This window comes from Megalops cyprinoides, chromosome 5 (assembly GCF_013368585.1).
Source record: "Megalops cyprinoides isolate fMegCyp1 chromosome 5, fMegCyp1.pri, whole genome shotgun sequence".
NCBI classification, from domain to species: Eukaryota; Metazoa; Chordata; class Actinopteri; order Elopiformes; family Megalopidae; genus Megalops; species Megalops cyprinoides.
The window spans coordinates 31,318,949-31,333,243 of NC_050587.1; the positions used below are offsets into that span (position 1 = coordinate 31,318,949).

At 42.8% G+C, this 14,295-nt stretch overlaps 2 protein-coding genes across 3 annotated transcripts; one reads left to right on the forward strand and one right to left on the reverse strand.

Annotated features, from left to right (window-relative positions):
- Positions 1 to 590: 590 nt before the first annotated feature.
- Positions 591 to 6,175, reverse strand: LOC118777486 (DDRGK domain-containing protein 1-like). The gene is made up of 9 exons (XM_036528465.1): positions 6,040 to 6,175; positions 4,959 to 5,093; positions 4,276 to 4,397; positions 3,463 to 3,564; positions 2,873 to 2,995; positions 2,478 to 2,516; positions 1,536 to 1,592; positions 1,003 to 1,051; positions 591 to 794 (listed from the first exon to the last, which is right to left on the reverse strand). Exons 1-9 carry the CDS (start codon positions 6,125 to 6,127, stop codon positions 634 to 636), a joined length of 876 nt encoding a protein of 291 aa, XP_036384358.1. The 5' UTR covers positions 6,128 to 6,175; the 3' UTR covers positions 591 to 633.
- Positions 6,176 to 10,057: 3,882 nt separating this feature from the next.
- spra (sepiapterin reductase a) lies at positions 10,058 to 13,173 on the forward strand. 2 transcript variants are annotated; one of them, XM_036528467.1, is made up of 4 exons: positions 10,058 to 10,505; positions 10,939 to 11,229; positions 11,884 to 12,083; positions 12,124 to 13,173. In XM_036528467.1, exons 1-3 carry the CDS (start codon positions 10,160 to 10,162, stop codon positions 12,072 to 12,074), a joined length of 828 nt encoding a protein of 275 aa, XP_036384360.1. In that variant the 5' UTR covers positions 10,058 to 10,159; the 3' UTR covers positions 12,075 to 12,083; positions 12,124 to 13,173. The 2 variants fall into 2 exon arrangements, with proteins under 2 accessions (XP_036384360.1, XP_036384359.1); XM_036528466.1 differs by having other exon boundaries at positions 11,884 to 13,173.
- The last annotated feature ends 1,122 nt before the right edge of the window (positions 13,174 to 14,295 follow it).

The following is a 14,295-nucleotide window of genomic DNA, read 5'->3' on the forward strand; positions in this document are numbered from 1 at the left end:
ACCACTACACCTACGCTTCAGCACTATGATCATAAACTTATAACTTAAACTGATGGTAAGACAGGGCACACACACACTCTGTGATATTAAATCTGTGATAAGGCTTTGCTTATGTGCATTTTTGAAACATGAAATATGAATTCTGAAAAATAGAAATTGGAACTAAGCTACTTCCATGGCTGTTCTCCCAGTACCTGCACTTTGAAATCATTGGCAGCATTGTAACTAACATATTAATACATTATACTGAGCATAATCATAGTTATTTAACAATTTTTCCTTTGTGATGCAGGATATTGCATACATTATACTAAGCATAATCATAACCATTTATTGAACAATTTTTACATTGTACCTTAGGATGTTTCCTGTGGCTATTTTTGGATAAGAACTTTGCTTGGGTGTTTAAAGAAATTCACAAGGAAATTGATAAAACATAAATATCCAAAATTTATTGAAGTACATTTACACAGAGAAACAAACATCAGCTTGGAGCCATTGCTTTGGGGAACATATGCACAAAGTGTGCGTGCATGTGTGTGTGTGTGTGTGTGTGTTAGAGAGTGTGTGTGTGTGTGTGTGTGTGTGTGTGTGTGTGTGTGTGTGTGTGTGCGTGTGTGTGTATCTGTGGTGTCAAGCGGTGTTGCGGATCACGGGTGTCAGGTTGATGAGGGAGTTGCTAGCCTGGGCCAGCTCACTGATGGATACCCGCCCTCGCTGCTTGATGAAGTTGGCGACAGCACTCAGCTCCTCTGGGGTGATGGAGATGAACTTCCCCCTGTCATCTATCACACCTGGGAGGGAAAGGAAGTGGAAAGAGAGACCAAGAGTAGGAGAGGGATGGAGACAAAGGGGGGAAACAAAAACAGCATAAGGGATAGAAGAGAGGATAAGGGAGGGAGAGAAGAGGGCAGGCAGATAACCAGGAGTGGAGAGACATTGTTACAATAAAAAGGCAAGCATCATGAATCAAACTCCGCACGGCTGCATCCTCTCTCTCACCTGTGAGGGAGCCGTCTGTCATCAGGTCCTGCAGTCTGGAGATAGCATCCTGCACGCACAAGTCAAACGGCAATGATAAACCTCAACATGAAGCTTTAACTCCACATCTCCCTCTCTACCGCCACACTCGCTACAAAATCAAGCACAGCAACAACTTTACATATCGCTTTATTGCATATTAGGTAACGCTCAAAGGTGACATGCATATTGGGAGATACGCAATTTGGATTTTGTGGATTTGCACTTCACATGACTCACCACGACTAACCCACCCAAGGTAAGTCAATCAAAGGAGGGCACACCTCTCGGGCAAACCAAGCTATTGGTGGCTTACATTTTGTTTATGTGTGTATAAACGTGAAAACTCAATTTTTAAAATATTAAACATCATCCCAGGCGAACAAATGGGAACATTTTGCTAAATGTTACCTTTTTTCCATGTTTTTCTTAAGAGTGGCTTCATGTCCCCTCACCCATACTGAATTCCTACTTACGCAGCGCAGTGCGTTTTTTCATCATGCGTTAACACTGACCTGGGTGCGCATTCCAAAGTGGGAGGCCAAGTCCTCCAAAAGAACCACCTTGGAGTCCTGAGAGAGATGCAGAAACACAGCATTTACATTTACATTTACATTTATTTATTTAGCAGACGCTTTTATCCAAAGCGACTTACAAAAGTGCATACAGCAAGTATAGCGACAGTACGGGGACAGGATGTGTACAGTTCCACAATGAGACAGTTCTCAGCTGAGAGCAGCACCTGTTTGAGGACACAGTACTATTAGATTTGTACAATTACAGCCTATAGGGCAACTAATACGATACACAATAGCATGAGCTTAATTCTGTCTACTGGATGGCAGTCTGACTCATATCAGTTGTAGTGTATTGATACAGTATATACTTTCTGCAGTTGGTTAGGCTTAGCCATATGGTTTAGCATGCATTAGGTCATAGCTAAACAAATGCAACAAGATGTACAAAAAGTAAGAAGAACAAGGGAAACCTAAACAGTGATAACCATTCAGGTGATATTGCCCTGATGACACTGATGACATGTCCAAACAGTGATATTTTTATACGGAGTGCCATGAACAAATATAATAAACACCCCACAAATTATGTTCACAATCAACATGTTAAGTAATTGATGCTTCAAGCTAATGGACTTTAATTGAAACTCTTGAAATTATCTTATTTGGAAGTCGCCCTGACCAAGAGCGTCTGCTAAAGGACATAATGTAATGTAATGCGTAAAATGAAATACGTATACTGCTTTTGGCTGGATGTCTTGCTCTGGTAAAATAATGATATGTAAATATGAACAAATCAGGGCAGAGGGGGCTTTTACGCACTATGCACCTTGATCACCTGTTGTTCACCGATGCCATTTGCAGAGAGCTGTGTGCAGAAAATGGGGGACAGTACGAAATCGAGGGGTGAAGAGACAGAATGACATCTGTGTCGGCTCTCACCTTAACGTACTGAATGAATTCCTGCAGCAGACTGCGAGACTGGAATAAAAAATAGTATATTAAGATTAAAACAGACTGATCTTTCACACAGAGAGAGGCAGGCAGGGAAACAGACAGGCACTCACAGGGTAATAGCCTAGCTATCTCACACACACACACACACACACACACACACACACACACACACACACACACACACACATGCACAAACACACACATGCACATACAGCGGAATATGTTTCACGCTCTCACTCTGGGACAGATGTGGACAGCATTACACAGCATTTGTGATGAGAATAGAAACCAAGTCTCTTTCTTTCTCTCTCACACGTGCCCACAAACATACACATGAACACACACACACACACACACACACACACACAGTGTGTCACAACCTCCTGTTCTGTTAGCTCATCGGCGACACCCTGCTCCTCAATGACGAAAGACTCCTTCAGCCGCTGGTACTCCTCTTCCTCCCTTCTCTCCTGCTCCTCCTTTGCCCGACGACTCTCTTCCTCCTGGAACACCAACACTGGGGTGTGAGGGCAGGCTTGATGGCACAGTGTGTAAGTGTATGGAGACATCTAAGAACAGCCACAGGCACACAGCTCCACTCCTGGCGGGCCAAGGCATCTCTGGCTTTTGCTACACCTGAGCTCTTAGTTGCCCAATTATATCAATTATTTGTTTACCTGGATGAAACACTGGTGTTACAAACTAGTAGAACAGTCAGTGTCCTTGTCCATACATCAAAAGTACAAAGGTCACTCCTGAAATCAGGACTTAAAGATGTAGTGCAGTTATTGCTTGTTTAGAAGTTAAAACGCTATACAACGCTATAATGTTACAGTGCTAAAAGGCTAAAAATACACAAACAAAACTTAAGTTTCCTTATACATGACAGCATAAAAATGTTAAACGTTGAATACTTTTTTAAATAGTGCACGTGTTTGTCAAAGTGAATGTCGATCCCAGGTACTGTTACCTGTCTCTGCTCCTGCTGCCTCTCTCTCTCCTCCTCCTTCCGTTTCTCCTGCTCTCTCAGCTCCTGAGTCCTCTTCCTCTCCTCTCGTTCCTCCAGCTCCGCCTGTCACACAGCGTAGCCAATCACATGCCCTGCTTCCTTTACACAGCTATTTCACAATATTCACATACTTAAGGCCAGCCTTACACTCAGTCCCACTGTTGGCGATGCACAAAAATGGCTGATAAAGCTTCTGAATACACTAATCGTTCCCTAACTTTTTCAGTGTCATTCCTATTCTCATCTACAGAATTTCGCAGTATGCCTAACCACACACATTATTATAAAATCTGAGCTAATACCCAACAAATCCAAACAAGGAGAACACAACAAAACCACGCTGTGCAGCAATCACATTCATTGATTTGAATAATGTAATACTTCGGGCAGAAATACTTTTCACTGGTATAAAACAGTAACAGGAGTATTAGGAGTAATGGCTCAAGGCCTGAGCTGCATATTCTATTAATGCTACTAATGAGTCGACAGTATTTATTCAGTTTATTGTAATTTACCCCTAATGACATCAAAACACCCCTGGCACTTAAGCTCAATTCAATGATACTCATACTTCCACCCATTTTCAAACAGTACTGTTTTTCAGCTGGATGTGAGCAAAGCTGTGCCATTTCGAAGTTGCTCATAGAGAGGAATTACTGAACAAAACACACACCACACTAAACCAGGTCGCCCCCTACATCAATCCATCCATCCATCCATCCATCCTTCCATCCTTCCATCCACCCACCCACCCTTCCTTCCCGCCATCTCTACCTCTCTCTGGGCCTTCCTGGCCTGCTTCTCATCCAGTTTCCTCTGTTTCTTAGCCCCAATTTTCCCTGCAGACTGGAACTGTGGGTCCGCGTCCTCGTTGTCTTCCTCCACATTGCTGTCCTCTGAGAAAAAAAAAAAAAAAACAGACTCCAACTGCTTGTTCACGAGCATCACGTCAGAGCAAATTCTGTGCAGATCAGCTGGTCTGTATATCATTAGGATGGGATGATGTTGGGCACAGACGACAGACACAAGGGCATCAGTACAATGTACAACAAGTGGATCCACCAAGCACCTGCTCTAAAGGCCTATACACATCCACTCACTTGAACTTGGGGTCTGGACATTAAAGGCCATAGAACAGACCCTCTGCATGTGTCATGACTGAAGCTAGCTGCTAAACGGATTTATTACATTATATTATTGTCATTTAGCAGACAGTCTTACCCAGAGCAACTTACATGCAGTATGTTAAAGTTTTATCCATTAACACAGCTCTGTATTTCCTGAGGAAATTGTGGGTCAAGGACCTTGCCCAGGAGTACAACAGCAGCGCCTTAGCAGGGATTTGAACCAGCGACCTTGTGGTTACGAGCCCCGTTCCTTATCACTACACCACCCTGCTAGAAGGGAAAAGGATTCCTGCGTTTGATTCGCGGTGAACAGCGGAGGGGTGCGTTTACCGTTGTCAGAATCGTCCCTCTGGGTGCGTCTTGCCATCATCCTGCGCCGGCGGGGCATGCCCGCAGCGCGCTCCCCTGCCACCTGGGGGCGCACTGCTGCTCGAGCCACCACATCCTGCCTGTGCTCCCGGTCAGCTGGGTGTCGGGAAGGAGAGAGGAGCAACTTAAGCCAGGTTCAACCCTTACTGATGGGTTCAGTGATGATGCATTAACAGTCTTGCTTCAGATGCTTTGAAGCAACACAGTGGTTCCAGTGAGGGGTTGCTTAGGATCTTTATTAACAATATTCAAAAAAGTCCCCACCTCCACAAGTCATTTCAAGCGCTGCAAACTAGCTCCTGGTAAAAATAGTTATTTCCTGCACAATGCATGACTTTTAAGATGTAAAGATATTTCCTGGCTGTGTCAACATATACCTTGCATACAAGGCACGTTGGCTGATGGGAACATTACTGGTAATGTTGTGTCCCACATCATGAAAACCAACACAATTCTATTTTTGTCAGTCTCAGGTCTAGAAAATCATTGCGTCTGAAGAAGTACACTGAAAAACTATGGCTGCTATGTTCACAAGGCGCATGTACAACGTCACCAGTAATGACAGCTGTTTTGAAACCTCGGACAACCATTTTGGTCTTGACAAAGTCAGTTTTCTTGCAAAACAGGGACGAGGAGGCCCATAGATTGCTTTTCACGTATGCAACTTCCACTGTTGTTATTAATAGTTAGCCCCCATCCATAATCGCTTATTCCAGTGGCACGACTAATACCAGCCTTCCACACTGGAACGATGTGGTTACAAGCAGCCTGACAGACAGAATGCTCACAAAAACACCACATCACCAGCAAGCTAGCTAGCTTGGTTCCACAATGCGCTGGCAACGGAGTAGCCTGCAACTTTCGAGCAACTGTCGAACACTGTTACTCCTGCCAACTTATGTGTGTTATCTGCGGCTAGCAAGCTAACATACACACTAGGAAACGCAAGCAGTCACGTATTTTAACAATGCTGCTCATCTTCACTATCTTCTACCGTTCCGTCCTAACTGCCGTTAGACGCCTAACCTAGCTAGCTACGCACCTTGCTCCGCTTGCCCTCGTGCTTTCACAGCAAACACGATCAGCAGGAGAAGGATTGCAGCAGCGACTGCATACAACACGACGTCCATTGCTACTCCCCCGCTTCATCAACAACCAGCGACATGGTACACGTCGAGAATCGCTTCGCTCACTCCCGTCACGTGATCAGAGTTTGCCATCAATATGGCAAACTTATTAATTACTGCCACCTCCTGGACTGATAGACCTACAGCAGTGTTCCTCAACCCTCTCCTGGAGGGCCCCTGCCCTGCATGTTTTAGATCTCTCCCTGCTCCAACACAGCTGATTCAAATGATCAGTTTGTTATTAAGCAGCTCCAGGAGTTCATAACGAGTTGATCATTTGAATCAGCTGTGTTGGAGCAGGGAGAGATCTAAAACATGCAGGGCAGGGGGCCCTCCAGGAGAGGGTTGAGAAACACTGACCTACAGCGTCTGTAGTCACTATCCCTATCTGAAAAGGCAAGGAGCAAGCATCCTTCAGATCGATATCACAATTAATCTTCAGATGTGAGGAACATACCTGAGCAACGCATAAGCTAACACTCACTTAAAGTTGTTACCCAAAAGCTTTTACAACGAATGTCCCCCAGTGTCACTGGAAGGTGCTTAGCTTGTTGAGCTCAAATCAGATTTTGTGTTGCTGTGTTATTGCGAATAAGGCATGAGATGCAGACTGTTGATATGAACACATGGAAGCGTGTAGCTACTATTACAAACTGCGGACAGCTGGGATTGCATGTGTTTGGAAGTTGTCGAAAACTAAACTGTTATTAAACATACATGTGGTTCCTGTTCATCCCATGAAACAAAACTGCATGAATATATGCGAGAGATGTAACTTCTGTAGCTTTTATCCATTTATCCATCCATTTTATATATGGCAATACTTTATTTGTGTTAAAATATATTAAAAGAAAGATGGTTCTATCTCAATCATGACATTAACTGTGCACACAATTGGATCTATTTGTCTTTAGAAATGATTCTGGAGTATAATAAGTGCAATTACTTTCTTCAAACCAAAATATCTCTGTCCAGCATGGTGGAGGTGGTGACTGATTTCAAATGAACACTTGGCATTTGCTTTAAACTAAAATTAAACTACTTTAAACTACTATTCCCTGCAGGTATTTATCAGTGCGCATGGTGAAAAACAGTTCTTATAATCTAGTGTTGATCTCACTCAGAACATACCACATCAAATGAATTGTTTACGTTAAATACGCCTAACAGTTTCTGTAGCTATGTGTGAATGTTATCAATGTTCTTGTGCCCATTCAAAGTGTTGTGCTACAATATGAACTTAAAGTGGAACAGAATGCCTCCAGTTATGCCGTCATGTAGGGTAAGTTTGACACCCCTGATGAATGTCACATGAGATCTTATAACAGAAAGTCTTTTATGTCCCTTTTAATGTATAAGGATGCTTCATATGGTGAAAGTAATGCATATGGAAGAAGCATTTTGAGATTTGTACACATAACATTGTATTCTTATTTGTTCCTCTACAGTCCAAACACTCTCAATCACAGACAGAGGGAGTTTAGAGAAAAGGTTGTTAAAGCAAAGACTGCCAGCAAAGCTGGGCACAGATCATCAGGTCACTATGGTGATAAAACCCCACTTGGAGTTATGATAAGGCTTTGACTGGTCTCTGTGGGATCTCGGTCTTGCAAAATTATTTAAGTGAGTCTCTTGCAGGGAATTGTGTCATTTCATTGAAAACTTGGTGTCCTAATTGGATCACTCTTCATGGACTGTTATCATGATTCACATACTGGAGAAGGGGCCTATTGGCTGGCTGATGTTCTTGTAGGTGTCTCAAAGGAAGAGAGTGGTGTAGCTTACCGTGTATCTCAGACCACTAAAGAGAGTGACTTAACCCCCTGGAGTCGCGATAAGCACTTGGTTAGTCCCTGTGCTCTGGCCTGGGTCTTTTGCACGGTGTTTACCACTTCTGTTGTAAAAAGCAGTGCTCTGTAGCCGTACAATTTGCTGGCTCAACACCTGTGTGTACTTGCTGTTCAAGTTCTCATACAGGGAGTCCACCTATAGCCTAAGCAATCAAGAAGTTTATCTTGATGCACTGACATAGTCCACAGTGAAATATACTGAGTGCCTCTTTACATTTCTTACTTGGTCAAACGATCCTGTGGGACCAATGAACCACCGAGATACCTGAAGAGGGTTGACCAAGTGGCCTAGTTTCCTCAGAACACCGCCCAATTCAAACGCTTCACAAACTAGCACAAATACTTATGGCAATACATATGCATAATTCAATGTGTGTAAGAATCAAGTTATTTATAGCATTCATTCTGACTATTAGCCACAGTAACAAACGAAATGGAGGATAAAACTGGGTCAGAATGTGCTCCACAGACCCAGTCATGCCCCTGACTCTTTGATCACAAAATGTCATTAAAATAATGGGTCATCTTTTTCATAAGACACGACCAAAAATATATGACATTTTGCTGACAGTATAGACCAGCCATGCTATATGTCATTAGCACCACTTCATCAAAATTGCACATTTATCAGTTTAAGTGTTACACACTGGTATGAATCAGCCTCTGAAGTCAATGGAAGTATCTGTGATACAGAATAATTTTTAAAATGCCCAGTGGCATGAACTAGTGAAACCAATTTGCTGTGCTGAAAGCACCATGAAACCAATTAAGCTGGATTTAGTGTGCACAGAAATTGTGGACAAGCTTTCTGGCTACATTATTAGGAAGGCTGCCACCACATGTGTATATGTGCCCTACCTTTTTCAGATGAGGATAAATTTATTCCACCATTGTGGAATTGATAGTTTTCATCAGGAGCTCACAACATTTGGCAAGGTTATAGAGTCCTGTGGGGAAAGACCACACACACACACACACACACACACACACACACACACACACAATATGGCATTGATTTAGCACCAGGGTGACTCTACAGCCATGTTAAATTAGAAATTGGGAGATAGGGGAATCCTAAGACCCAGTGAAAGGGAAAAAACAAAATAAACAATAAAAATAATATTAGCCACGAGTATCTAAGACGACAAGTAAGTTTCCAAAATGGATGACTTTCCTTGCATGTTAGATGATCAACTGACCAATGTTTCAGCACCTGTTTTCTGAAATATTTTGTTGGATCCCAACTCTCTAATGGGGACCAACAGAAGAAACAAAAATAAAAGCTGACACATATTCAATTTTCAGTTGCATAAGTAATGGTATAATCATATCTCAGAGAAAACCCATTCTCAATCTGCACTAGCTGCCTGTTTTGGCCTGTGCTGCTGTTGTTGCTGCTGTTTTGGGATGTGTGGCTGGTCTTTGCTATATAGTTACCCTCCACTCTACACTTATTTATATCTCTAATGCAACATGTATACATAAATACTACTACACAATTAAAATTGTGAACTTTGTGTACTTTTTATGTAACTTAAAAAAAACCTTTCATGTGAACTTTGTGTGTGAACTTTAATTTTATGTAAGTTGCTTTGGATACAAGCATCTGCCAAATGAGTTAAATGTAAAATTCAACAGATTTTATACACATACAGTCCTCAGTATGACAAACATATTGGCTATTGCAATTTTGAGAAAAAAAAAGGTTACTGTGACTCTGACAGTGGACGCTGGCCTCTGCTCTTGGTCAGCTTGGCAAACTCAACAGCATAATTGCTCAGTGATCAATCATTTACTATGTTACACACAGTCGACAGCATGTGACATGCGTTATTTCAAGCATTCCCACGGTAATCACAATGTTTATGTTTATGTTTATTTCTGAAATATATAGGTATACAAACAACCACAGCTACATTCTTCTTTTTGAAAAAGAAAGAAAGAAAAAAAACTAATTCTGCACAGTCCAGGGTATGCAATTCCACGTTTAAGCAGTTACACAACTGTAACGGGGTGGAGTCACGCACCACAGCTTTGATTCGATTGGGTGCTTGTTTCCTTCATGGTCTGGCGAGTGAAGAATTTTAACTGCGGGTTTTATTCTTGGCATGAAAAGCTAATTTTGTTCGCTTCTGGGGATACAGTAGAGCTTTAAATAGACCGTACTTTCGCTCTTGCAATCAATATGCAGTCTAACGTGATTTCAGACATGGTACCTCCAGTCTCAAGGGATCTGGGTCAGTCGCTGTGCATTATAACAGGAGCGTCGAGAGGGTTCGGCCGATGCCTAGCGTTGCAGATAGCCGGTCTGCTCAAACCGAGGTCGGTGCTTCTGTTGGTGGCCCGATCCGGCGACAAGCTACGAGAGCTGCAAGCAGAGCTCGCAGCATCGGAGGCAGGCCGGGCCGGTTTGGTGGTACGCTGTGTGATAGCAGACCTGGGGCAGAAGGAGGCCGTGGAAGAGACGGTGAGGGCGGCGAAGGAGACGTGCCCCATAGACATCGACCGCCTCATTCTGATAAATAACGCAGGTGAGAGCCATGGCAGCTATGTTCATATTAGCCACCGCTAGACTTGTTTTGCTATGATTTGACAGGCCATCTTGAATTGTTTCACGGTGATGTGTATTGTTAATGTTCTTGCAGATGCACGGCCGTTTGTGGGTTTTACGTCTACACTTTGAAATTATTACTGTTGTTGTATTAGTAGCCTACTATACGATTAGTATGACACCGGTTATATAGCAATTATAGCAGTATTAGTATCATACGTTGTGTTAGTGTACGATTTCGAGCAGTAATCGCCACTACAAAAAATCACCCTTTATAGCAACAGGTGATGCCAGTTAGATTCAAGAAGAGGCTCAGCAGAGAGAAATATATCCTATGACAACTGCATTGGGTGCACGTTTAGTTTACGACGGAGATGAGATTACTGACACAGATCTCCATCCTTTCCCTGCAGCCTCTCTAGGGGACGTGTCTCGCTTCGCCCTGAGCTTCACCGACCCCGCGGAGGTGGACTCCTACCTGTCCCTCAACGTGAGTTCTGCCCTTAGTCTGACGGCGGGGGTGATAAGTGCCTTCCCGCAGCGGCAGGGGATGCGGCGCTATGTGGTCAACATCAGCTCGCTGTGCGCCGTGCGGCCTTTCCCGTCCTGGGTGCTGTACTGCACCGGCAAGGCTGCCCGCGACATGATGTTCAGGGTGCTGGCGGAGGAGGAGCCCGACCTGCGTGTGCTCAACTACGCTCCAGGTACAAGTGCTTCTTCAGCGCATAAGTGCACTGTCTCGGCGTTAGAAGATACTTGGAAGTGGTTTACTGTTAAAAGGCGTATATGATGTAGTTTTCAAGTAAATTTAGCCCTGATTTCATGAGACAAAGTCCGTCTGTACTTCGGTGTGGCCAGGTCCGGAGTCAATGTGTCTACTCATCAGTAGTGACCGAAAGTGTACAGACTCAGATAAGAGGTACGCACTGAACTCGTACAGAGTCGGGGTTGAATCGGAGGCAGAAAGCATAGCTATGATCTGGCTGTTGTGTTGTATTCTGTCACAAGATCAATATGTATATCAAGGCTGGAGATAGATAATATGTTTGGTGGAACATTTGTTAGATTTAGAGAAGACAGAGAAGTGCTGTCCACAATTTTGTACAACACCAAGTAGGCACAATACACCAGCCACATCGCCATTAGCAACCAGTGCCAACAAGATTATAGAGCTTTGCCCTTTGTTTAGGAATAACACACCAATTTAACCACTCATAATACCTGCTGCTAATAGTCTGTGAATAGAGTTGTTTGTTCTTTTTCTGTGTGATGAGGCTGTTGTTTTTCTTGTTGATGGGAGTTTTTATGATCTGTGTTTCTCTCTCCCCCTCCCTCTCCGTCTCCCCTTCTACATTTAGGTCCCTTGGACACAGACATGCAGGTGGAGGCCCGGGCGAACACCGGAGACACGGTCGTCAGGAGCTCCTTCTCTGCCATGCACTCACAGGGCCAGCTGCTGACCTGCGAGGAGTCTGGCGTCAAACTCATGAAGCTGCTGCTGGACGACGACTTCCCCTCCGGGGCCCACCTGGACTTCTATGACCTTTAAGGACAGGGATAGAAAGTCCTAAATGTGCTGGCCCTCAGTTTTAGGGGGCAGGGGGGCAGGAAGAGGCAGAGCTTGTGGGCGGGATGGCAGACGTGTTTAAAGAAAGAGATGGCCCTCAATTAAGCTATGACTATTAGAGGGAGGAATCGGCAGAGATTACCGTGATTCATTGTGCATCGCAGTGCAGTTTTATTTGTGGCGTTGTTGGTGTGAAGTAGAAATTATTCAGTCAATGTTGTAAGCACTGTGTATTTGCAGTGTGACTGCTACATGAGATCAGGGAGACCGTGCTTATGTGATCCGATCAGGAGTTGGAAAACAATCCTGACAAAACGTCTGTTTTCATTATGTGCTCATACCTCAAAAACGTAGCCTTAAACATGGTATCTTTTCCTCATTTTAATGTGCAATTCCTATGTCACTAGCATAACAATCATTTATTTTCAAATGGTGCCTTTCTGAATTTCCTCTTCCGCTAGTTATGTTAATTTCTGTTGATGTTTCCTAGGGAAAGCATTCCAGTAGTAGGTGATGATTGCTGTAGTTGCACAATACAGACACTGTGTCCACAGGGCGGCAGTGACCTGCAGAGCTGTAGATGCAGTCTGTGGTTATGCTCAGTTTGCATTCTCCAAATAATGTTTGGAGATGGAATTAAGGTTGAGTAAACTGATCCTGGATCAGCTGTTTGGGGCACACAACAATATTATTCCCCTCTCTTGTAAATGTACCGGATATCTGTGGGCCAGGGCAAAATGTAGCATTATGATCCTTGAGTTGTAATTTCAAGGTGACCTGCTTTGTCTTGGATATTTTCATGTTACGGTTTCAGATGATCCTTTTGTTTTTGGTTATTTTGTCCAAATGTACATATTTAAAGGCTATTAAGAATTTACACTGCTGTGGTTCTAATCTTAAAGGAAAGTGTAGATATACTGATGCCTCTGAAATGTGCCAAAGTATTTCAATTGTACCATAACAGGATATCGAAAAGAGCAACGTGGGACCTAACTATGTAAAAATCATTTTTGTTTGTATCTAAGAGAAATTATGTTTTCCTTTAGATTTGTAGATTATTGCTGCTGATAGACATTTGAATAATAAAATATACAATATATATGTACTTTGTCGCCGTTATATCATTGCTCATTAAACAAATAATTTAATACAAGACAGCCAGACCTGGTGATATATGAATTATTTTATAGTTCACACACATCCTGTGTAGTGAAGTTTTGCAGTGAATCAATGTTGCGAAGCTTGATGTTTGGAATGTCTTTTTCTGACCTTAACTGTTTACATCCTTGAACCACATTAGAGAGAGTAATTTCCCTCACCCCCTTCCCACTCCCCCTTTTTCAAATATCTCCCTCTATGTTGTGACCATTGGCTTACAGTTGGTTGACTGCCAACCTATGTTGGCCTTATCTCAGTCCAATGTTGGGGCTGGAAGTCCTTCTGGATAAGAATGTCTGCTAAATTAATATAATGGAACACTTCAGTGGCTTGCTCAATCACAGTGTCTTCTCTTCCTTGAATGAAAGGCTAGCATTGCATGTTTACCTTTTGATGCTCAGTATTTGTATTTGCCAAAAGACCCAAAAGGTGTGGAACGCAAAATATGAAAAGCATTGGATCAACTCTGATCAAAATGAACAGTTGCCAAATCTCAGAAAGAACGACAATAAAACCCCTAAAGCTAAATCAGTTGTAAAAACAGGCCGTAGAGACTAATCTTAAAACAACCTCACCATGATTAGACATGCTGAGGTCTATTTTTTCTCTGTGTGTAAGTGGTGGGGGTGGCTTTCTCCTCAGCTCTTCCTCACACTCAGTAAAAAAAACATTTTTTTTTTTTAACTGTGCCTTAATACTCTTTATTAATGATCTTTTATATTTTATAATAGATTTGATAGTTATATGCTCATCAACATTCACTTTTAACCTTTAGAATCTTGAATGATTGATGTTACTATGGCCCGTGCTGGAATGAATAAGGACATTACAAACTCGTTGTGTATCGGAAAGACTTCAATGCAAAATGATTCATTATTTTCATGAGAGGAATACTGTACTTTATTATCTGTATACATATACCAGTTGAAAACTCTGACCTGTGTTATGTGGCAAACAGTCCACTCAGCCAGCTAATGATCTCTGGTGAAGATAGCTGACCAGCTGATTTAGTGATGCAGCTCCTCTCATCACAGTTTGCGATCAG